The following is a 26229-nucleotide window of genomic DNA, read 5'->3' as shown; positions in this document are numbered from 1 at the left end:
TCCTCCCTAAACTCTGCCCATTGTGACACCACAGGGGATGACATCGTAACCACCCAGGTCACACCCCTTTCCCCAAGATGGTGGCGCCCATGATTCACACAAATCCAAAATGGCGGAACCCATGGCATCACTTCTGGTTTGCACTAGACACTGCCATCTTGGATCACCAACACCACAGGAAGTGATATCCAACACCAGACACTACCCCTACAGCCTTAGAGGAGCATACGCAGTTGGGGAGTTCCTTTTATTTTCTCCAGCCCTTAAAGTGTGTATTTTTTTTTGTTCGTTCATTTGTTTGTTTACAATCTGTGGCATCAAACAGATCTTTGCAAAAATCTGTGTTTAGCCCATTTTTAACCCCCTTTCCCACCCCATCTGTGGCAACGAAGTCATCAAAGAAGTGGGGAAGGGAAGGGCGAGACTTGGGCAGAGTGTGGGCATGGCTTGGGCAGATCCTTGGCCACCTGTCAAAAACATGCAAATTAACTTTAACAAATGCTGATGAACTTTATTGTTGTCTATTGCTATGATGTTGGAAGGGTCATTCAAGTTATGCTCTGATTTTGCTACTGCCTTTGCTTATGTTTGGTTTTCTTTTATGGTTTAAAGGAGTTTGGGGAGAAACTGTTTGCAAATGTCCAAGCTATTTCATTTTTAGGCTAGATGCAACAGTGACTTAGAAACAACTTTTAATTCTGGTATATTCTAATGTCCCATACAGTTGTAAAACAAAAAAGTAGGGAAAGGGCAAGCTTCACATGTCTTTCATTTTGAAAGGCTTGAACAGAGTTCCTTTGCATATATTTGCATGAATTCTAAAAAAGATTCAAGTTAGAGGAGCAAGCTGACAACTAGGGAATCCAGGGTTTCAATCCCACTGCAATTCCTTGTGATTTTGGGCAAATCAACCCTCCATCGCCTCAAATACAAACTTAGGGGCCCTTTTACTAAAGGGTGTGATAATGTGGGCTTAGCATGTCTTATTACAGGACTTTTCCATGCGAAAAGCTCAGATCCAACATGGCAGTATTTAGGCCTTTTTTTATTTTTTTTTTGCTACTCCCATGCTAATTTTTCCATTAGTGTGAGGGATTTGCAAAAAAATAAATAAATAAATAATAACCTGGAGCACTTACCACCTCCTAATGTTGAGTTAATGCTCCTGCATTAACTCAATATTAGCCAGTTAGCACGCACTCATGCGAACATGCTAGCTGTTTAACGCTTCCCTGCCCATTTTTTACTTCAAATTACCCAACTCCATGTCCATCTTCAGCAATACTACTTTACATACTTCAAAGGTATTATTGATTTAGGATCCATCAGATATTCATGATACCACCATTTTGGCTATAATTGTGAGCCATGCACAGTCTTATGGTGGACATAAGGATTTTTCAAGGTTTAAGGAGTGTACATAGCTTAAGATGGAGTTTTTGACTCTTTGCTTTTATTGTAGGAGATGTAACCTTGATAAAGCACGTTGTGCGAAACATGAGTTCATGTCGGATTAAAAGTCTCCGAGATGATCAATTGTTTCTTGAAAAGAAGAAAAGCTATTTAAGCTAAGTAAAAAAAGTTTTTTTTTTTAATGAAAATTAGTTTTGAATATTAAATAAATAAATTGACTGTTGATTTAAATGGAACATGTCCACCATAAGACTGTGCATGGCTCACAATTATAGCCAAAATGGTGGTATCATGAATATCTGATGGATCCTAAATCAATAATACCTTTGAAGTATGTAAAGTAGTATTGCTGAAGATTTACATGGAGTTGGGTAATTTGAAGTAAAAAATATATGAAGAACCCCCTCCTATGAAATATTTTGGATACCTTGAAATTGGATCGTTCTCTACCCATGACATGACCCCTCTAAAAAGTTACTGGAAAACAGTTAACGCACACTTAGCATACGCAAACAAGCAAAACACTACACAACGCTTGAAATGCATTAAACGCTTTAATACATTTCACGGTAGCCTGTTTTTCACTTGCCAAGCAGGCATTAAGGCTTACCACCCTTTATTAAAAAGGACCCCTTGAGTTCAAGCCATCCAGGGACAGCGAAATATCTAATGTACCTGAATGCAACTCACTTTGAGCTACTGCTGAAAAGGTATCAGCTAGATCCAAAGAAATAAAGTGCTTAGGTTGATATTTTCCTGAAGTATAAATAACAAGTTTAAAACATGGAATTAAAATTGATTAACAAGAGGAATTTAAAGAGATTACACAGGGAATTCAAAGAAGACACTGTTAATGTCCTCTTAAAAGATATAGAAAGGTTTTCACACTTATAACTTGTGAGTCATTTGACTTTTTATTGCCTTGTCATTGCACTTTATATTCTGTCTCCTTGAAATTGTTCTTTACTCTTATTGGAATGCTCTTAATGTGTGTTGTGCTGAATAATTTAACTATTTATTGAAGCAGAAATGTTCATTGTAAATTTAAACCACAAACTGTTTCTGTGCAATAGAAGGGAGGGGAAAAAAAAGACTTACTAGCAGCTTACTGCTCCAGCCCTTAACCTCAACATCTGGGGAACTAAATCACTGAATTGAGCACAGAGTTCTGAGGATAAGGGGGGGACAGGTCTCCCCTCCCTCCCTTCAAGTTTCAGTGTGGTTTTAGTACATCAAAATATGTACCTTAGACTATTAATAAAATCATAACCAGGAGTTGCTGCACCAAAAGTCTGATTTCTGACTTCTTCTGCAAATTTGTAGGTAAATGTCTGGCATTCCTGAAAAATAATGAAATGGGAGGTTTTAAAAGTCCTGAAATTTAGCATCAGTCTACAAACTATAAATCAGTTTTGCGTGATAATATGACAAAAGTTGTTAGAAGAATGGATATTATAGAAACTATTAACATATGAAAAAGTGTCCTTATACTTGCTACAAACGATAGAAATGAGGCATATCTGATTTTCCTGTGTTTCCTAAATGCATCCTGAGCTTTGGAAAAGAAAGGTAATCGATTCCAAAAACACATGTGAGGCAATTCTATAAATTGGCTCCTCAGTCTAGGTGCCCCGATGTCATATGCTTAGCGCCAATTCTATAACAGCACAGCTAGGAAACATTCTCATGCTCCCCCCCACCTCCACACCTTGCAGTTAGGTGCCACCTTTTAGAATAACACCTAGTGCACATAGGTGCCTGCTAATTAATTGCGCCTTTGATGTGCATTACTGCTGCGTATGTCTAGGTGCCAGTTTATAGAATTGCCCTGATTTCCAAAAATTTACTTGCATTGTATTCTATTACATGCATTGTATTACATCATTTATATTCCGCCTTTAACTGAAGCAGCAAAGCGGCTTATAAGAAGATTAATTTCACATCAATGATGATAAAACACATTTAAAATATGATATTACAATGAATTAAGATTATTAAAAAAAAATCAGTGAATTTGAAACAAATGAGTCTTAACAGCTTTGTTAAACAGTAAATATGAGGTAATCTGTTCAATATAAATGGGAACACTATTCCAGACTTTAACACTCTGATATACAAAGAAACATTCCCAAGTTGATTTTAACTGCATATTTTTCATTGTAGGGTAATCTGAGGTTTATCTATACATACTTCTTAAAGATAATCTTAAAAGAGGAATAGCTAAAAGCTGTGTCACATTCTTGGAATCCAATCCATAAAAACTCTTATATACTAGACAAGCCATTTTAATGTGATCTGTGAGAGACTTGTATATGTACTTCTCTTTTCAGTGAATGGCATTTTATGTCAGAAACATGCAGGCTTCCTACCTGGGGCAGCAGAACACCCTTTTGCTTGGGAGAGCCAAGCTCCACCCCAACCCCACCCATGCTCCACCCCAACTTCAGCATCTCCCCTTACCTAGCATCCCATAGTTGCCCCCCTACCACAGCACCTAGCATCCTTCTCTACCTTTGAACCCCCCCACACACATTTCTCTCCTCCCCCATAGTCACCAGCACTTCTCTTGTTCCTTAACCCTCCCCCTAATGGTCTCTAGCACTTCTCTCCACCTCCTTGCCCCCCGCTACATGTTTAGCGCTTTACTTCCCTTCCCTGGGGTGGCAATACTCCAACTAGTACAGCACCAAAAGCACAGAGGCCGACAAGCATAGGGCCTTGAACATCTCTGCATGCTCATGGCTTGCCTGCTCCCTCCCTCTCCAAACTTCCTATTTCAGAGGGGGCAGAAGCTGGCAGGCCTTGGGCGTGCACAGATGCTCAAGGCCCCACGCTTGCCATCCTCAATGCTTTTGGTGCTGTGTTAGTTGGAGTATCGCCACCCTGGAGGAGGCAAGTAAGGTACTAAACTTGTTGTGGGGGACAGGGAAGGTGGAGAGAAGGAGAAATTGGAGCATCGTTCCCTCTAAGGGCTGAAGTTGACATGAGTACTGAATTTGACATGCATTCCATTACATTACATTGTGAGCACTTCTTACATGCTTGCCCTGAGATTGGTAGCGTGTAATGCTGCTACTATTTGGGTTTCTGCTTGGTACTTGTGACCTAGACTGGCCACTGTTGGAAGCAGGATACTGGGCTAGTTGGACCATTGGTCTGACCTAGTATGGCTATTCTTATGTTCTTAACACATATACATAAACACTCGCAGGGACGCTGAAAAGAATTCCATGACCCATACTCTGCATGCTTTCCCTCCTTGTTCACCTGTAGTTTAACTATGGTCATAGCTACTCTGAATTTTGCTCAGCTACTAGATGTATAGCGCAGCTTTGAAGGAACACTGCTCCCCCCTGTATAAGCACCAATTTTAACATAAAAAAATGAGGGACAATAGGCGCACTTTTGAACATAGCAGGGAAGGACCCCTTCACTGTTTACCAGCTGCTCCCTCCCCAAGTACCTCTTTTACTGATGGTATTATGCACACTATAATAACACTTCAAGAAATTATGTAACAAAAAATCAAAATAATGCTTGACAAAACAATACAGCATATTAAAACAGAAAACTATTTGTAGTATTCTGGAAATATACGCAGGTTAATACATGGTGCACAGTGCCTGCGTCAGGGGTCAATGAATTATTCTCGAGCAATTCTGATGTTGATAATCGGAACTACCTCCCCGCATGATATATACTAAGTTTAGTTCTCTAGTTTTCTTATTCGAATGCCAATCAGTCCTCCATAATTCAGGAATGGCTGGCTGGCATTCAACTAAGACAGAGGTTCCCAAACTGGTCCTAGAGGCACCCCAGCAAGTCAGGTTTTTGGGATATCCACAATGAATATTCATGAAAGAGATTTGCAGCATGCCTCTAGGGCCAGGTTTGGGAACTGAGGATTAGAAATGAGGATGCCATTACTGATTCTTGAAATCTTGCACAAGTCACTTAACTCTCTATTGAATCAGGTACAAAACTTAAATTGTAAGTCCTCCAAGGACATGAAAATACATATTGAACCTAACTTGCCTTGAGCTATTACTCAGAAAGCTGTGAGCTAAATTCAAATCCAAAATCCAGTACTAGCCATACTATGAAGCAATACAAAACACTATAAATGTCACTCGGGACCTAAAGAGCAAGTCTACCATACCATAATAGCATCATAACTTCCGCAACTTACATAACAAGCACCTACATAGGAAAACGCTATAATGGGTACTAGAACATCAATAAACCCTACTGGAAAACTAAAGAAGCCAGATTAGTACAGATCCATCCTGCATAGGTAATGTTAACAGAAAACCATGTCTCTTTCCTATACACAGAAGGCAGACACTCATAGAGGGGCATAATCGAACGCGAACGCCTATCTCCATGGGCGTCTATGTCCGAGAATGGGTACGTGAAGGGGTGGGACAGACCGTATTTTTGAAAAAAATGGGCGTCCATCTTACGTTTCGAAAATACGGTTTGTACGGTCCAAAATGCCATGGATATAGTTGTTTCCAAGCCGGGCGTTTGTTTTTTTTAGCGATAATGGAAAATAAAAACGCCCAGCTCAAAAATGTCCCAATCCAAGCTATTTGGTCGTGGGAGGGGCCAGGATTCATAGTACACTCGCCCCCCTGAAACGCCAGGACACCAACTGGACACCCTAGAGGTCAGTGCGGTGGACTTCAGACAACGCTCCCACATGCATAGGTCCCTTACCATGGGTGCTGAGCCCCCAACCCTCCTCTCCCAAAACCCACTACCTACAAATGTACAACACTACCATAGCTCTTAGGGGTGAAGGAGGCACCTATATGTGGGTACAGTGGGTTTTGGAGGCCTCCCTTTTACCAACACAAGTGTTACAGGTAGGAGGGATGGGCCTGGGCCCGCCTTTCTGAAGTGCACTGCAGTACCCACTAAAAGTGCTCCAGGGACAGGACTCGTTGCTGCTGTATAACCTTGGCACAGCAGTTCACACCTGAAGACTAATCTCGCTGAAAACGTCCTTTGTTTGAATAAGCACGTTTACTCACAGTTAACTGCAGATCAGAGGTTGTGCCCCACTGGCAAAGAGTCTCCCTGGTACTGAGATTAGCAGTAGGTCAGAGCTGGCAGAATGCTGTACAATGCCCTCTTTCAGCAACATTCAAGGTAAGAACTAAGTGCTGTAACGTGGCTAACACATGAAAGGTTTCCAAAACTGGCTTACAAAAATGGCCACTACCACATGGACTACCGGAAACAAAACAGGGCACACTCTGACCCAGTAAACAGGGGGAAAAGCACCAAATACCAACATCGTGAGCATGTAACACAAGCTAGTGGAATCACGGAGCCCAATACCCTACACCCACCACAATGCATTGCAGATGTGACTCTGCAGTGCCCTTAAAAGAAAAGGTGTCACACTCACTCGAGAGCCACAGCAAAACCAGGGAAAGGCTGTCACATGATAGAACACATTCTACTGTCATGGAGGTGGGTACGGCATTTGAGGCTGGCATACAGGCTGGGAAAAAAGTTTGCAAAGTGGGGTTTTTTTTGGTGGGAGGGGGTTAGCGACCACTGGAGGACTCAGGGGAGGTGATCCCCGATTCCCTCCGGTGGTCATCTGGTCAGTTGGGGCACTTTTTTGGGACCTGTTCATGAAAATAAAGGGTAAAAAAAAAAGTGACCCAAAATCGAGGTAAAAACGCCTTTTTTTTTTCGATTATCAGCTAAAGACGCCCATCTCTCCTCGGCCGATAACCACGCCCAGTCCTGCCTTCACCACGCCCCGTCAACTTTGTTTGTTCCTGCAACGGAGTGCAGTTGAAGACGACCAAAATCGGCTTTCGATTATACCGATTTGTTCGCCCACGGGAGAAAGACGCCCATCTCCCGATTTGGGTCAAAATATGGGCGTCCTTCTCTTTCAAAAATAAGCTGGATAGTAACAGACCTGCACGGTCCATCCAGTCTGCCCAACAAGATAAACTCATATGTACTACTTTTTGTGTATACCTTACCTTGATTTGTATCTGCCATTTTTAGGGCACAGACCATAGAAGTCTTGCCCAGCACTAGCCCCGCCTCCCAACCACTAGCCCCACCTCCCCCCATTGGCTCTGCCACCCAATCTTGGCTAAGCTTCTGAGGATCCATTCCTTCTGAACAGGATTCCTTTATGTTTATCCCACACGTTTGAATTCCGTTACCGTTTTCATCTCCACAACCTCCCGCGGGAGGGCATTCCAAGTATCCACCACTCTCTCCGTGAAAAAATACTTCCTGACATTTTTCTTGAGTCTGCCCCCCTTCAATCTCATTTCATGTCCTCTAGTTCTACCGCCTTCCCATCTACGGAAAAGGTTCGTTTGCGGATTAATACCTTTCAAATATTTGAACGTCTGTATCATATCACCCGTTTCTCCTTTCCTCCAGGGTATACATGTTCAGGTCAGCAAGTCTCTCCTCATACGTCTTGTAACGCAAATCCCATACCATTCTCGTTGCTTTTCTTTGCACCGCTTCAATTCTTTTTACATCCTTAGCAAGATATGGCCTCCAAAACGGAACACAATATTCTAGGAGGGGCCTCACCAACGACTTATACAGGGGCATTAAAACCTCTTTTCTTCTGCTGCTCACACCTCTCTCTACACAGCCTAGCAACCTTCTAGTTACGGTCACCGCCTTGTCACACTGTTTCGTCGCTTTCAAATCCTCAGATACTATCACCCCAAGATCCCTTTCCCCGTCCGTACATATCAGACTCTCATCGCCTAAACACATACGTCTCCCGTGGATTTCTACTCCCTAAGTGCATCACTTTGCATTTCTTCGCACTGAATTTTAATTCCAAACCTTAGACCATTCTTCTAGCTTCCGCAGATCCTTTTTCATGTTTACCACTCCCTCCCGGGTGTCCACTCTGTTAGAAATCTTAGTATCATCTGCAAAAAGGCAAACTTTACCTTCTAACCCTTCGGCAATGTCACTCACAAATATATTGAACAGAATCGGCCCCAGCACCGATCCCTGAGGCACTCCACTACTCACTTTTCCCTCATCCGAGCGAATTCCATTAACCACTACCCTCTGGCATCTGTCCGTCAACCAGTTCCTAATCCAGTTGTCCTGTTTCTACTATGGGTGAGCCCTTAGGTTCCCTGAGGCCCCGAAAGACCTCAGAGGACAGCCGTGCATCCCGAATCTTCACCCGCGGCGGCCGCCGTTCACCAAGGGTTGAGCCCCCAGCTGCAGGCGGCCAGCAGGACTGCTGGAACCGCGGAGTGACGGCTGGCCTGGTTGGTAGTCAGCAACACAGTTTATGGTATCACAGTCCCTGAAGGGCAGCTAGCAAGGGCGGCTAGCACGCTGCGAAGGAAGTAACACAGTCTCTAAAGGGCAGCTAGCAAGGGCGGCTAGCACGCTGAGAAGAAGTCACTCAGTCTCTGAAGAGCCGCTAGCAAGGGCGGCTAGCACGCTGGGATGAAGTCACACAGTCTCTGAAGGGTAGCTAGCAAGGACGGCTAGCACGCTGAGAAGAAATCCCACAGTCTCAGAAGGGCCGCTAGCAAGGGCAGCTAGCACGCTGAGAAGAAGTCACTCAGTCTCTGAAGAGCCGCTAGCAAGGGCGGCTAGCACGCTGAGAAGTCACTCAGTCTCTGAAGAGCCGCTAGCAAGGGCGGCTAGAACGCTGGGATGAAGTCACACAGTCTCTGAAGGGCCGCTAGCAAGGGCGGCTAGCACGCTGAGAAGAAGTCACTCAGTCTCTGAAGAGCCGCTAGCAAGGGCGGCTAGCACACTGAGAAGAAGTCACTCAGTCTCTGAAGAGCCGCTAGCAAGGGCGGCTAGCACGCTGGGATGAAGTCACACAGTCTCTGAAGGGTAGCTAGCAAGGACGGCTAGCACGCTGAGAAGAAATCCCACAGTCTCAGAAGGCCCGCTAGCAAGGGCGGCTAGCACGCTGAGAATCCACTGTGTCGGCTTCTGACATCCGATCCGGAAGCCCCGACGTCAGTCATCTTCGAGATTTAAATCCCGCGCCTTCCCGCCCCCCCGAGAGCGAGTCTCACCAATCAGGAGTGGGGAGGTGGAGCCTCAGAGCCTTCCCACTCCGAGGCAGGGAAGACGTCGGGCCATGCTCTAGCGCCCCCATCTTGTGCGGCGCGGATCTTCCACGGCGCCCCCCTGGCGAGACCGGCGGTCGCTGCCGCCGTGCGCCGGTCCCGACTCGGCCCGCCGACCTCCACGGCCGCGCCGTGGCCGCCGACTCCCGCCCTCCGCGGGCGAAGAAGAACAGGTAGGCGCGGAAGACGCGACACCAGTTCACCATGTCGGGTCCTATCTTCAGCCCGTCAAGTTTATTCAAGAGCCTCCTGTGGGAACCATGTCAAAAGCTTTGCTGAAATCTAAGTAGATTACGTCTATAGCACGTCCCTGATTCAACTCTCTAGTCACCCAGTCAAAGAATTCAATGAGATTCGTTTGGCACGATTTACCTTTGGTAAAACCATGTTGTCTCGGATCTTGCAACTTATTGGTTTCCAGGAAATTCACTATCCTTTCCTTCAGCATCGCTTCCATTACTTTTCCAATAATCGAAGTGAGGCTTACCGGCCTGTAGTTTCCAGCTTCTTCCCTATCACCACTTTTGTGAAGAAGGACCACATTCGCTGTTCTCCAATCCCACGGAACCTCTCCCGTCTCCAAGGATTTATTAAACAAATCTTTAAGAGGACCTGCCAGAACCTCTCTGAGCTTCTTCAATATCCTGGGGTGGATCCCGTCCAGTCCCACGGCTTTGTCCACCTTTAGCTTTTCAAGTTGTTCATACGTACTCTCTTCCGTGAACAGTGCTATATCCACTCCATTCTCATTTGTACTTTTGCCAGTCAATCGCGATCCTTCTCCAGGATTTTCTTCTGTGAAAACAGAACAGAAGTATCTATTTAGTAAATTACTGCCTAGTAGCTTCATTTTCACACCCCAGTAGTATAAAATAACTAACCACAAATTAAAAATAGAAATATATAAATATTAACCAAATTTCTTCCAAGGTAAATGTAGTAAGGTCTTTCAGACTCAAAAATGGAAGACAAGGAGATTTCAGGTAAGACATCTGTAGAATCCCAGGTCAAGGCTCCAGCAGTATCCCCTTACAGCCCAGTTTTGAGTGTTAAGCATTCCACCAGGCAACGTTCCTGCTCTCAGTTCAGCCTACTCCATGGACACTGCCACAACAGCTGTAACCAGACCAGAAGAGTCAATTACAGAGCATTCATCAAAGGACGGTGCACCTGCCAACAAAGAACTCCATCTCACTGCAGGATTTACTGGTGGTTCTCTCTCTTCTGGGGAGAACGAGACATTGTTTCCAGAGGATTCCACTAGTTCTTCTCTCACATCAGGTGGGACTGCCTCGGTACGTGTTTGGTGCATGGCATACACATCTATCCTTTGCTGAATTAGAAACGAAAAACTTTATTGCAGCTCCCAGTGCAAGGGTAGCTGACTTCCTCGATTTGTTTTTAGGCATTTTCCAACAAGGAAAGAAAAGCGCAGTGCTCAAATCTTGTCTCTAGGGCACCATCTTGTCTTCTGTAGATGATGTTTTATGTAGAGCCTGACTGAATTTCAGTTTCGTCACCGAAACTAACTCGAAATCCAGGTTCGAGTTTCGGCCAAAAATGCAAGTGCATTTTTAGCTGAATCCCCCATCCCCCCGTGATCATTCTCCATCCAGTGCCCCCACTCACCACCCGAAGGTCCTCTCTGGGCCTACCTTTAAATTTCTTAGAGGTCTACAGGGCAAGAGCCATCCCCAGTCACTCTTGCCTCTGTGGGTTTGACAGCTTTATGACACTGCCCTGGGGGGGGGGGGGGGGGGGGGCGGTCCCAGCAGCTATCTTGGGATTGGAAGCAGAATAAGCAGGAGCAATCTCCAGTCACTCCTGCTTATGCTGTTTCCAATCTGTCCACTGGGACCTCCCGCAGCAGTTTCACGAGGCTGCAGTGGGATGTCCCAGCAGCCATTTTGGCTACGGAAATGGCGAGGGCAACAGCAACTGGGGACTGCTCTTGCTCTGAAGACCCATTAGACCACCAGGAGGTTTAAAGATAGGCCCGGAGAGGGCTTCAGGTGGTGGATGGAGAGAAGGAAAGGATGCCGAGAGTGATCCTGGGGGGGGGGGGGGGGGGGCTGAAGCATTGGCGAGAATGTGATTGGGGGGTCGGGAAAGGACTGTTTTGGTTTCAGCTGATTTGATAGCTGTTTCATTTTCAGTTGAGATCCTAGTTTCTGTCAGCCTCTAGTTTTATGTATATTTATGTTTGTAAAAAAAGCTTTTTAATCTTTGTAAGATTAGATAATTTATTTTGATGTTTGTCTATCTTTTATGATTGGGTTCTCCTTTGTTATATATTTCTATAATTTGATATCAGTCTTTCACATTACTGTTGAGGAATCGTATCCACTCTTCTTTGCAGAACTGCTTTAATTCAGGCACATTCTAAGGTTTTCATGTATGAGCTGCTCGTTTCAGGTCCTGCCATATCTCTATTGGGTTCAAGTCAGTACTTTGCCTAGGCCAGCCAAAACTTTAATTTTGTTTCTTCTCAGTCATTCATATGTAGACTTGCTTTTGTGTTTTAGATCATCGTCTTGCTACATAACCCAATTAAGCTTCAGCTCAGAAAAGGTGACTTTTCTCCTTAAGTATTTTCTGGTATAATGCAGAATTCATGTTTCCTTCAATAATGGCAAGTTTTCCAAGTCCTGAAGCAGCAAAACATCGTACATCACCACACCACCATGCTCGACCATTGGTATGATGTTCTTACTGTGGAATGCTATATTACTGTGTTCTGTGGAGTGGAGGAGTGGCCTAGTGGTTAGGGTGGTGGACTCAGTTCCTGGGGAACTGAGGAACTGAGTTCGATTCCCGGCACAGGCAGCTCCTTGTGACTCTGGGCAAGTCACTTAACCCTCCATTGCCCACCGCATTGAACCTGCCATGAGTGGGAAAGCGCGGGGTACAAATGTAACAAAAATAAAATAAATAAATAAATAAATAAATATTTGCTTTACGTCAGACATCATGGGACCTGTATTGTCCAAAAAGATTCACTTTCCACTCATCTGTCTGTAGAACATAAGCACATAAGCACCGCCACGCTGGGAAAAGAAGCAAGGTCCATCAAGCCCAGCACTCCGTCTCCGACAGCGGCCAATCCAGGGTCCAAGAACCTGGCAAAAACCCAAAATGTAATAACGATCAATGGACTTTTCCTTCAGGAATCTATCCAGACCCCCTTTAAACTCAGCAAGGCCAGCTGCCGTCACTACCTTCTCCGGCAATGAGTGCCAGAGTCTAAGTACGCGCTGAGTAAAGAAAAACTTTCTCCGATTCGTTTTAAACCTATCACATTCTAATTTCATCTTGTGTCCCCTGGTTCTATTATTGTTAGAAAGTGTAAACAAATGCTTCATCTGTCCGCTCTACCCCACTTATTATCTTGTAAATCTCTATCATATCACCCCTCAGCCGCCTTTTCTCCAGGCTAAAGAGTCCTAGCCGTCTTAACCTCTCCTCATAGGGTAGTCGTCCCATCCCTTTTATCATTTTTGTTGCCCTTCTCTGCACCTTCTCCAATTCATGTATATCTTTTTTGAGATGAGGCGACCAGAACTGAATACAATACTCCAGGTGTGGTCGCACCATGGAGCGATATAACGGCATTATAACATCCTCATGTTTGTTTTCCATCCCTTTTCTAATAATACTCAACATTCTGTTCGCCTTCTTAGCCGCCGCAGCACATTAAGCTGAAGATTTCAACGTCCTATCCACAATGACTCCCAGATCCCTTTCTTGGTCCGTAACTCCTAAAGCGGAACCTTGCATAACATAGCTGTGATTTGGGTTCCTCCTTCCCACATGCATTAACTCAATTGGCTTGGAGATCATGCTGGTGTATTTTTGCAAATTTAAGACGAGCACTGATGTTACTCTAGGATAGCAGTAGTTCCTGCCTCGCTCCTCTCCCATGAATCCTATTTTTGGCCCGTCCCTTTCTTTACTGGGGGGTCATGAACACTGACCTTAGTTGAGGCTAGAGCAACCTGCAGCTCTTTGAATGTTGTTCTGGGATGTTTTGTGACTTCCTGGATGAGTTTTCACTGCAACATTAGATTTGGCAGGCAAGCCACTCCTAAGAAGATTTACTTTCACTAGGGTTCAGTGGAGTCCCAGAGTTGTAGAAATGGCTTTGTAACCCTTTCCAGACTGATACATTTCAACAGCTTTTTTCTCATCTCTTCTGGAATTTCCTTTGATTGTGGCATAACATTCTTGTAAAATCTTTGTGGTGAGTACTTCACTCTCATGGAAAGGTTCAATATATAATGAGGTCTAGATTCAACAGAGCTGGTTGCAATCAAGCATGCCTATGTTCAATCAGCTGAATCTAATTATTAATAAAATTTGGTCAATTGGTTGATTGAGTAACTATGGGGGCAGCTATATTTTCATATGAGCAATATGGATTTTGGATAATTTTGTTCCTTAAATGCTATAATAATGTAAAAACTGTTGTGTTTACTCAGGTTCCTTTTGTCTAAAATTACCTTTTGTTTAAAAATCAGAAACCATTCAGTGTGATATATATATATATATATATATATATATATATATATATATATATATATATATATATATATATATATATTGATAGATAAATAGACAGATGCAATAATAAGAAGATCATGGGGGGGGGGGGGGGGAGCACAAGCAAAGCTTTTTCACATCACTGTACATACTCAGATCTTTAATCCTATCCCCAAATACAATATGAAAACAGAGATCCTATAGCAGCACTGTATCTTTAATCTGGTCTTTTGTTATTACTCCAGTTCTTTCCATTTTAAATTGTGGCAGATGCACTATCATAAGATTGATTCTTTTAAGATGTTTACAAGTCCACAAGGGGTTCATTTGCAAGGAGGAGTGTCAGGATTTCTGATGGCTGCAGGCAGCTTCATTATAAGAGATACAGAACTGTGAACAGAATAATAAGTATAGCGCCCAAGAAAACACTGCAGGGACAGATCAGGATTACAAAGAAGAGTAAAGATTAGTTTACTTGACTCAGCAGCCCCTCCATAGCCTACCCATCCATCCTCCTTGTGAAATTGAGTCCTTCCCGAATCGTTATTGTTTTATTTTTAATTTGCATTTGTGTGTGTCAATTGCTCTATTAATTACCTTTGTTTTGTCTGGGGCTGTTAAGAGAAGGGTGGCAACCAGGGAACCCGAGGAAGCTCCGGCAAAAGCTTTCACTGTCTTCAGCATGTTCTGGCCATGTTTGAGAAAAGCAGTTGCTGCCCCCAAGTGGTAGATGCCAAGAAATCCACATGCAGCAAATGACAAGTTGAGAGGATGCATTCTGACTCTGAAATGGGAAGAGTCAACTGTTTAATGGTTTCCAAAAAGAAAAGAAAAATATATAAATAAATAGGGGCCCCTTTTACCAAACTGTGACAAAAGGAAGCCTGTGCTGGCGTCAGCGCGTGTTTTTGATGTGAACCGAGGCCCCCTTTTACCAAAAGACTAGTCTTTCTTTTCTGCAGCAAATAACCGTGTGGCAAGTAAAGCACTTGCACTGCAGCCATTTGGGTGGCGGGGGGGGGGGGGGGGGGGGGAGGAGCTCTTACCATCACTCACTGAGGTGGCAGTAAGGGCTCCTGCACTAACCCAGCGGTAACTGGGCAGCTCGCGGCAATGCCCAATTACCATCAAGTACACCCCGGCGCTACAAAAATAAATATAGTTTTGTAGCACCAGATATGACAGCGCACTGGGGGTGGATTGTAACACCGGGCTGCTGCAGTAGCCAGGCAGTACTTCCTATTTAGCCACCGCTTTGTAAAAGGGGCCCCAAATAAAGCCACTGTGGTGTTCTGTTTGTTGAATATTCCAGCGTACAATGCAATTATTTTTTCCCTACTTTATAAACACCAATTTAAAACAAAAGTTTCCATTTCCATCAATGATTTCAGGTTTTGTTTGTTCAGGACTAAGGGGTCCTTTTACAAAGCTGTGGCAGAAAAGTGGCCTTAGTGCACCTTTACCAGGATTTTTTCTGCAAGCTAAGGCCATTTCTACTGCAGCTGGAAAATGGATGATTTTCCATTTTTCCAAATTAAATGGCCACACACTAATGTTCCATTAGCGTATGGCCATTATTAAAATTAGCACATGATCCCTTAATGACACCTATTCTGTTGGCAGTAAGGACTCACTTGTGAATCCTGCGCTAATCAGTTAGCGTGCGACAATGTAGCTGCACTTAGTGCAGAAATGCCCCCTTTGCATGCACAGATTAAAAAATGACTGCAGGACGCTGCTGAACATCCTGCAGTAAGCTGTTTCAAGCTGCAGTCCCACAGCTTAGTTAAAGGAGCCCTTAGTCTTATGAGTATGTATCTATATGGTACATGGTAATTAGGCTTGATAAGTACAACCAAAGCTTTTAGTCATTTTCTAGACTACCATGAGGAACTAAGTTTATAACGTATCTTTCTTCAGTCAAAATGACTTGTAATTATCCGCAGCTGTGAATAAGCACAGAGACTATAATGCATTCTTTAATGTGTACAGTTCAACATGAAACTGGCTGTGTGGAAAGCTGGTCATTTTTTTTCTCTTGCGCTCATTATGGAAAATCATGTCAGCACTAATTAATGCAGAATGTATAAATATGTGAATTTATATATAAATAGCAACATAAATCCTAGCTCTTATTTTTTTAAGACAATCACATTAATATAAAAATACTACCAAAGAAAAATGTTATATTACTATTTTTGAGAGAATTTTCTTCTGCTTTTCTTCACTCCGTGATGTGCACTATAGTAACTATTGTTTTTGTTTTGCTTATTGCTTGAAATATTGCATACAATAAAGTAGGAAAAAATGAAAAATGTTACATCATCTAAATAAACACACTACATTATACAAAAAGGAAGCAAGAGAATCCAGGCATATGAATGATATCCAAGTACATGGTAAGGTAGTAAGAGCATACAACATACAATGCAATGTAATATTAAATGATCTATGCTATTAAACCTCTTCCCTGTGAAGGATTTTCAAGTCTAAAAAATGTGGTTCTTATGTAGTAAAAAAGTTGCATACCATCCTATGCAATATGATAAGGTGGTGGACACGATAAGGATGTCCAGATATGGTCTTTGGATGGACAGTCCAGAGGTACAGTATTTTTCTTTGCAATCAAGTGTTCGTACCCAAGGTAGTCCCTTTAATATATAGTGATACTAAGGTGCTGCCACCAAAGAACAAGAACATGGCAATGAAAAAAGAGGAGTACCCTTAATGGTGTTCTACTTTTTTTTATTCATTTAATTTTACAAAAATATTCTTGATCTGAAAAGATACAATATCACAACAAAGAGAATTTTACATACATTAAAGTGACTGAAAACAGGAATAAAGATCATAATTCTTGCCACATTTAACACAATAAAAATGAAGACATCAATAAAGTGATAATTCTATCTAGAGTCCACAACTTTTAACTGAATTCAAGGTGAAAACAAGTTTCCATTGCTGCAGGTATTTGACAATAAAAGTGTATGAACACAGATTAAAATAAAACTGAGTATCACAGGCACAATTCTAAGTGTTTCACAGAATTACCTTTCACTTATCCTTATTCCCATTGCAGATACTGTTATCAGATTGCCTTCAGACTGATCATCATTAACTAGTGACGTGACGCAGTTGCCTAGTGGTTAAAGCAATAGGGCTGATAACCAGGGAAGCATGGTTCAAATTCCAAAGCTGCTCCTTGTAATTTTGTGAAAGTTAGCCCTTCAAAGACAGGGACACGCCTAGAACCCAAATGTAACCCACCTTGAGCTACTGCCGAAAAAGGACCTAAGCCAATGGTTCCCAAACCTGGCCTTGGACTCACCCCAGCCAGTCAGGTTTTCAGGATACCCACAATGAATATTCATGAGAGATTTGCATGCACTGCCTCTACTACATGCAAATCTATCTCATGAATATTCATTGTGGATATACTGAAAACCTGACTGGCTGGACTGCCTCCAGGACCAGGTTTGGGAACCACTGTCCTAGCTAAATTTAAAAACTGTCAAAAAAATCTTATATATCAAGATGAAATTACATAGGAATACTTCTTAGATAGAAGAAACTATTTTTCTTTTCACTGAGTGCACAGTTAAGCTCTGGAATTTGATGCCAGAGGATGTGGTAAAAGCAATTAGCACAGCTGAGTTTTAAAAGGGGTTAGACAAATTCCTGGAGTTAAAGTCCATTAACCATTATTAAGGATAACCTAGGGAAAGCCATTGCTTATCTCTAGTGGTAGGTAGCCTGGAATCTTGGTACTTTTTTTGAATACAGCCAGGCACTTGTAACCTGGCTTGGCCACTGTTAGAAGCAGGACACTGGGCTAGATGGACCTTTGGTTTGACCCAGTATGGCAGTTCTTACTGTATACTCTTATGTGATAAAGTGAAGCCTCAGTTTCAAAAATGAAAACAATTCTGGGATGTGGATTTTCAGTTCCTAAATTAATTTTCTTGGCATCACCTGAGCATAACATTAGAACTCAATATTAACCAGCAAAAAGTTACCCTATTATATATACTTGAGTCCAATAGGGTACAATGAGCATAGGTCTCCAAATCTAGAATCTCAGCCATTAAATTAGCACAGATAGCTAAATCTGCCACAATCCATTTTGCAAGACTCTCAAGATTTATTGAAATCAATAAAAACAAGGTCAAGTCTTTCTTGATGGGTTGTAGCAGACTTTGTTCCAACCATAATAATTCAGACAGTTTTAAAGAGTCTTCTGTAGTAGAATATTAAATCTGGTCCACTTCCATATAGAAGGCAGTTCCCTAAACACCTGGTTACCTCAGGAGAAAGTGTGATTATAGATACAGACATTCCATCTTCCAGGCAAGATCTTCAGTAAAACAGGAACAAGAGAGGCTTTATACAGACTTTGTTTCCTAAGCCAGCTTAAAATAAAGATCCCTGAATTCACAGTAGATAATGTTGGCTAAACTTACCACTCTTAAACATCCTCTTAGCATCCAACTGCATGCACCACACAGAACTCCTGCCAAATTCTCTCAGTCTTTTGTTTCAGCTTTGCTGCAGACTGAATTCCCTCTGGAACGAGACTTGATAGTTTTTCAGCTTCCATTTACAATATGATTCTGAAATAATTTTCTGATGCTTTTGGTACCCCTGTCTCATCCTTCAATGTTATGAACTAATTCATTCTTGCTTTTTTTCATCTGTAAGGTGAAATTACAATCCCCATTCTCCTCTATGGCTATTATTCAAGTTCCAAAAAATGTCTTTCTTAGACTTAATGCAAGGTTAAAATGTATCATACGCTCCTTTTATATGTACAACTTAGAGCAAAGAAGGAAGTGACCTCCAAAATCTAATTTCTGACTAAGGGTGGAATAGATATCAAAGATAGCAAAAAGTGAAGTGTGGGACTGATGGGCATGAGTGGAATAAAAAGACAGAGGAATTCTTTAATAGACCACTTAAACCCCTATCACGGTGGAGGGCCATTTTCAAAGTCATTTGCCTAGGTAAACTAGCTACCTGAAAATTGTTCAATCCAGTTGACAATGTGAACAGGGCTCCGCATGCATTTAGTCCAGTGATCCCCAAACCTGGTCTTGGACGCACCCCCAGTCAGTCAGGTTTTTAGGATACCCACAATGAATATTCATTAGAGATATTTGCATGCACTGCCTCCACTGCATGCAAACATGCAAATCCTGCTCATGAATATTCATTGTGGATATCCTGAAAACATGACTGCCTGGGGTGCCTCCAGGACCAGATTTGGGAACCACTGATTTAGTCAGATTGAGGAAGGCATAATCGGGGAAAGGTGGGGGGGAGAGGCACATTCAGGGGGAGGGGGTGTTGAAAAACTTGGGACTCCCTAATCTACAAGTATTTGTTTTCCAGAAAAAACCTGCCCATAGAGATAACAGGTGCAAAGTCTGCAAGTCCTGTCTACTTGTGGGTGATTTCCAACAAGAAGACCATGTGCCATTTTCTTACACAGAAATACAGCATATGTTAGCAGATTAGGACCTTAAGGCCAATTTAACTTGTCTAATTTCATTCCTCATATTTCCACTGATCCTAGCTGGTTTCTGGCTTAATCTACACTTCTTTGCGAATAGGGAATCTTTGTGGTTGGCCCAGTTGTGGCTTCTTTAATGCCATAACCATTTCCTTCTCAGCTCATGATTAATATAATACAAATCTTTCACGGAGAACGAAGGTGACAAATTTCTCTCTTTTGCCTGTCATCTCATTTTCTTACTGTAGGGCAGAGTAATGCTCCTTTCATCTAACTATTTTGAATAAGTCTACAAAGTTAGAGAGAATATTAGAAGGTCTACAGCTCAAGCACTGTAAATCTCAATTAACATCATGTTTCTCCAGGTTTTTATATGTTAGTTCAAGTTGTGTGGCATCCATTCTAATCAGAGCAATAGACGATTCATTAATATTTTCAAAGGCAAAGCTACACAAGACCATTACAGCAACTCATAGAAGACTTCATCAAAGAAGATTTGCAGATCTTTTATTCCTTTTATTACACTTTTCTAGCATACAAGTAAGAAACTTACTGCAGGAGTTGACATATGGTAGAGACAGAGCAATCCAGAACTGAATAATGGAACAAGGGTCATGTATCAGCATCTGACATACATTACCAGAACTGTACCTGCAGCTAGCGTAGCAGCTCTCAATCATTTATATTTTAACAGTGTCATCTCTTGCTTAAGAAATAATGGACTATTTACTAAACGGTGGTACCACGTTGATGTAATGTTAACATGTATTGAGATTTAATGAGTACTACACATAAATGTGTATTAAGGTCCAGTACAGGAAACTGCATTTTACTAAATAATACCCAAATGTTTAAAGCTTTAAGGGAGGAAGGAAGGGAAATTTTCAAAGCCACTCCCATAGGGAAAAATGTTTTACCTGTGAAAATGGGATCCTTGAAAACTGCCTGCCTTGAACATAGTATGCACATCTGAATGTACAATGGAAACATTCTGAACAGCTACATTAAGGTGTGAGTTTAAACATATGTACATTTCTATTTTCACATATTACTTTTTGCCAAAGCACCTACAGGAAGAGGAGGTATAAGTGTCAATGTGTACTTGTTTCGTAGGCCAACTGCAAACTAAAAGTCCACATATAGTTCACAGTTCACTTTATTTGTTATATCACAAATAGTTTAAAAATGTGGTGTACAATTCCAAATAGGTTAAGGGGAGGGGAAACTAGAAACAAACACAAATACAAATTTAAGCATAAGGGTATGGGGAAAAGGTGGAAACATTAACCAATAAATACAAAAGGAGGGTAGGATCTACTAAAGATCTCCAAAAACATCAGTGATGATGTCGTACCGGGACAGGTGCAGCCTCAGCTTGCTAAATATCTCCAAAAAACATTGGTGATGATGTTGTACCGGGACAAGTCTAGCCTTAGCTCTTACCTGTCAGTCTTAGTTGCAGTTAGATAGGCCAACTTAAAAACAGTATCACTTTGAAAATAAGTTGAAAGTCCACAGGTAAAATGTACCGACAGATTATGAGGATGAAAACCAGATGTTGGAGCACTTGTGTACAAATACACACCACTCTGGGTCCTAACAGTCATGAGCTTGAATCCCAGTGATACAGCCCAATGGAGTTCCTTGTGATGTTAACGTGTGAAGTGTTCTATGGACCCTGCTACCTTTTCTAGGAGTATCCATAAGGAATAGTCCCAAATGATAAGAAGTAGTAGTACTGCTGCCCCCCTCCAATTCCATTTCTCTCCAATATCTATAATAGATGTGCCAGCCCCATCAGCCCCATATGGTCTATGGTTCTCTAGGAGGGTGGAAGGAGAAACCTAATCCAGAGGAGTATTATTACAGTACAATGTGAAGTGGATGTGAAATGGAAATATCAGGAGGCACCCACAGTTGAGCATTGCTATAAGACAAAAGAACAAGATGAAGGTTTGTTGAAAATACTGGTCAACTATATAAAAGGTCTTAACAGCCAGGAGGGAGGCATCTCTCTGGTTAAAACAACATGTCAGGCGTTGGTTCATTGGCTGTGGAGGGAGAGGGTGTGTTAATGGACAGTTTTGCCAGGGACTTCAAAATGTCATAGTTGGGTTTCCTTTTTTGTTTATAGCACATTTCTATATACAACAATATTACACTCAGGGGTCCCTTTTACTAAGGTGTGCTAACGGATTTACTGCACACTAAAGCAGCTAGGGCTCTTCAGCTTAGAGGAAAAACGGCTGAGAGGAGTATTTTTAAATACTGTTCATATCTCATTCAAACGTTTTGATCCTGACAACCAGTCTGTTTAGAATTTTCTAACCAATTTCATAATTTCCTTTTGTAAAGTTAAATATTATTGAATTTGTGTTGATATGTATCTTCCCATGAATAATTATGTCAAACTTAACTGCATTGGGCGCAATAGTTTAAAAATGCCAAACTCCTAAATTTAGGCTTCTAATTTTGTGCTCTAGTTTCAGCCAAATGTAAGAGTCAAAGGGGTCAATATTCAGCCAGCAGTGGTGGATGTTTTGCCAGCATTATTCTCAGATAGTCAATCTCAGGCCATGTTTGGACTTTGGCATTGAATATCTCCTTTTTGCAGAGCTGGCTAACACATAGCCAGTTAAGTCGATATTCAGAACTAAAGTGGTTATGAATTACTGTATAAAGATAGGACTGACCTATACGATCCTATTTGTGTGTTAACCTGGCTGATTAAGTGCCGAATATCAGCCCTTAACCAGCCAAGTGTTGATTCACCCCCAGAACGCCCTCAAAATAGCCAGTTTTCACTTTCATGCTAACCACTAATCTTCAGCGGCGATAAAAGAATAAGTGCCACTGAAAATTTGTGAACAGCCCTGAACAAGTGATTTAATTGCTCAGTGACCGTTTCAGGCCAGTTAAATGAATACTGACCCCCTAAGTTTTCAGCTGAAAATTCATCTCAATAAGGAGCATATAAAACTATCTACTATAATAAAACTCACCCTCAACATTCTGAAGACAACGTTCTGAAGTCACTCAGTCACTCCCTGAAGGGTTCGTCAGTTCATGGTGGTGAAGCCACAACACTGACCATGTCTCTCTGTCCCGCCCTCGCATGACGGACCAATCAGAAAAAACACCCTCAACGTGCAAAAATAGGCCCGGGGGGGGGGGGGGGGAGAGAAATTTTTAAATGCCTAATGCCGGTACTGAAGAGTGCCGGAGGGCCTATAGCACAGACTATATTTGGGTTCGCTTGACGTGGAGTCGGTGGAGCCGGAAAACAGTGTGCCCCTCACCATCTGGGACGTGGGCGAACAGGACAAGCTGCGGCCCAGCTGGAAGGATTACCCGCAACCCAGTCAGCAGCAAACAGCGACCAAGGAAGGGGAATCGCTGGAGACTGGCTGCCAAACTAACGAAACAACCGCACACCAACACACCACCTCCATCATTCGAAAGGCATCCACTCTTTCTTCAACAGAAATGCAAACTAATAATACAAAACAAACAAAGAATACTCGGTTTCTCACGCAGCTGCAGGTAACTCCCCACCCCTTCCTCTTTCCCTTTTGCCGAAGCGGCCAACGACGTGCCCAACCATCCCCAACCTCAGGCAAGCTGTCTCCCACCTCGGGGATTCCCCGAGCACCCGGAAAAAGACGGCGCTGCTTCCTGCAGCGCATAAATGTTCCAGCATTCCCCTGCAGCCGGCCTGAAATGGACCGAACATACCGGATCACCCCCCGGCGGCCCGAGACCGTGCTCTTCTCCCTTCCGCCAACTTAAAACAACCATCCCCATCCTCAGGCAAGCCGTCTCCCACCTCCAGCATGCCCAGAACCCCAGCCCAACGGAAAAAGATGGCGCTGCTTCCCACAGCACATTTCTCTTCCAGCGTTCCCCTACAGCAGCCCCGAAACGGCCCAAAAATACCGACAGACTAAGAACGTGCTCCTCTACCTTCCGCCCATCTAAAACAACACTGCTGCCTCAGCACAACACAAAAAACCCCAGAAAAAAACAATCCACCACTCAGCAAAGGCTGACCCCCCTACAACCACATTTACATTTCACCAACAGAAAGTCCCCCTCTCCAAAAACCTCCTTGACAGACAAAGCCACACACACACAATACAACAGAAACACACCCTCAAAGCCACACACCAATCCATCCCACTTTGCCAGCACAGCACATCCCCCAACCCCCCAAGCAAAAAACAAAACAAAACAAAAAAGACACATCAACAACCTGCACACACACCCCACCCTCACACCCTCACACTCACATACACACACACACACAAAATAACTCTGTGACACATACACACACACACACACAAAAAAAAGCCACATGCTAGTGCCCGTTTCATTGGTTTCGTAAACGGGCCTTTTTTACTAGTGCTTATATATTTAGGCTTGCAATTAATTTGCCCAGATTATAAACTTAATTTATGATCTGAAAGACAATACTAATATCCTAACTTCTCTTGTCCATTTGAAATTTCTTTTCTCTCCATATCATATCCATCATCCTTTTCTTTGCCCCTATCTTTCAACATTCTCAAAATCCTCCCTGTGTGTCTCTATTTCTCTCCCTCCCAGCCATGTAGCATCTCATCTGTGTGCCTCTCTCTCGTTCCTCCAGCAATTCAGCATCCCATGTCTGTGACTCTCCGTCCCTGCCCTGGCCATCCAAGGTCTCATCTCTGTCTCTCTCCTGCCACCATCCAGAACTGCCCCCTCTCCCTTCACTGTCCTTCTGTTTTTCCTACTACTACTACTATTTAGCATTTCTATAGCGCTACAAGGCGTACGCAGCGCTGCACAAACATAGAAGAAAGACAGTCCCTGCTCAAAGAGCTTACAATCTAATAGACAAAAAAAAAGCAAATCAAATCAATTAATGTGAATGGGAAGGAAGAGAGGAGGGTAGGTGGAGGCGAGTGGTTACAAGTGCTTCACTACTGAGCACTACCTCATCTCTCTTCCACTCACTCCACCATCCCACATTTTCCCATCTTTCCTACCCCACCCTCAGTCACTGATTCTTTTACTGACACTTCCATCCACACCTTCACTCATGGTCTCGCTGCTGCCATCCCCTCCCTGCTGCCACCTTCCCGTGTCTGCAGCACCTCAAATATTGTATTCAATTCTGGTCACCGCACCTCAAAAAAGATATAGTGGAATTAGAAAAGGTACAGAGAAGGGTGACGAAAATGATAAAGGGGATGGGATGACTTCCCTATGAGCAAAGGCTAAAGCAGCTAGGGCTCTTCAGCTTGGAGGAAAAACGGCTGAGAGGAGATATGATAGAGGTCTATAAAATAATGTGTGGAGTGGAACAGGTAGATGTGAATAATTTGTTTACTCTTGCCAAAAATACTAGGACTAGGGGGCATGCAATGACGCTACAAAGTAGTAAATTTAATACGAATCGGAGAAAATTTTTCTTCACTCAATGTGTAATTGAACTCTGGAATTCGTTGCCAGAGAATGTGGTAAAGGCTGTTAGCTTAGCGGGGTTTTAAAAAAGGCCTGCTTCCTAAAGGAAAAGTCCATAGACCATTATTAAATTAACTTGGGGATAAGCAGCATAAAATGTATTGAACTTTTTCGGGATCTTGCCAGGTATTTGTGACCTAGATTGGCCACTGTTGGAAAGAGGATGCTAGGCTTGATGGACCTTTGGTCTGTCCCAGTGTGGCAATATTTATGTACTTAAATATAAAACGTATCCTTCCCCTCCCTGACATCTACCCATTCACTCATCTGCTTACTCCTTGACTCCATTGCTACAAGACCAAAACCAGGTGCTGGGCCATGGCCTTGTGTGTGCCACTGGCATCTCTTGCTAGTCCTGCTCACTGGCCCAGCACCTGGTTTCAGTTTGCTTGCAGTCATGGAGTCAGGGAGGCAGCTGGTGAGCGAATGGTTAGATGGCAGGTAGAAGACGGATACAGTTGCTATTTCTTGGTGCCACCACAGAAATTCACCAGCTACCTCTCCAATTCTGCATGTTGTAGGCTTGTGCACGCTGCTGGTGGCTCCAGCCAGTCTTACCCCTAGATAGCAGGACTAGCAAGAGATGTCGGTGGCACACACAAGGCTATGACCCTGCACCTGGTTTTGGTTTGCTTGCAGCCATGGAGTCGAGAAGGCAGCAGATGAGTGAACAGGTAGACGGCAGGGAGAAGGATGCAGTTTCTATTTCTCGCTGCCGCTGCAGACATAGAAACGTAGAAGACCTGCAGTGAGTGGCTTTGTTGAAATAAGCGGAGGCACTAACAACAACCGCCAACTAATACAAGCCCAGCACTGTATCACATTCAAATCACACAGGTTCAAATTCCCTCTTTCAATGGACCTCACTCAGTAGAGATTCGTTTCACACAAGGAACTTTACCTTGAGGGGCATTTTCGAAAGAAATATCTAAGTTGGAATTTGGACGTCTTTGTAAAACGTCCAAATTCAGAGGCAGGCAGAAGGTCACTTTCGAAAAAGATGTACGTCCAACTTTTGTGTTCAAAAATACCATGGTCATCCTAGGATTTGGACATTTTGAGATTTGGATGTCTTTGATTTTCGGCCATTTTCGAACACAAAGACGTCCAAGTCTAAAATGTCCAAAATCAAGCCATTTGGGC

General features: G+C 42.9%; 1 protein-coding gene across 3 annotated transcripts in view; it reads right to left on the bottom strand.

The window, feature by feature from the left end:
* The window catches only part of PNPLA4 (patatin like phospholipase domain containing 4), a 116598-nt gene that overhangs the window by 50657 nt on the left and 39712 nt on the right, over window positions 1–26229 (bottom strand). For all 3 annotated transcript variants that reach the window (XM_030201629.1, XM_030201632.1, XM_030201631.1), the window contains 2 exons: window positions 14667–14853; window positions 2659–2753 (listed from right to left, as the gene is read on the bottom strand). In XM_030201629.1, coding sequence (XP_030057489.1) covers window positions 2659–2753; window positions 14667–14846 — 275 coding nt within the window. In that variant the 5' untranslated portion in view covers window positions 14847–14853. The remainder of the gene's footprint in view (window positions 1–2658; window positions 2754–14666; window positions 14854–26229) is intronic.

This window comes from Microcaecilia unicolor, chromosome 4 (genome assembly GCF_901765095.1).
Source record: "Microcaecilia unicolor chromosome 4, aMicUni1.1, whole genome shotgun sequence".
Classification (NCBI taxonomy): Eukaryota; Metazoa; Chordata; class Amphibia; order Gymnophiona; family Siphonopidae; genus Microcaecilia; species Microcaecilia unicolor.
Note: the sequence above shows the minus strand (reverse complement) of the source record. Positions and strands in the feature narration are given on the sequence as shown.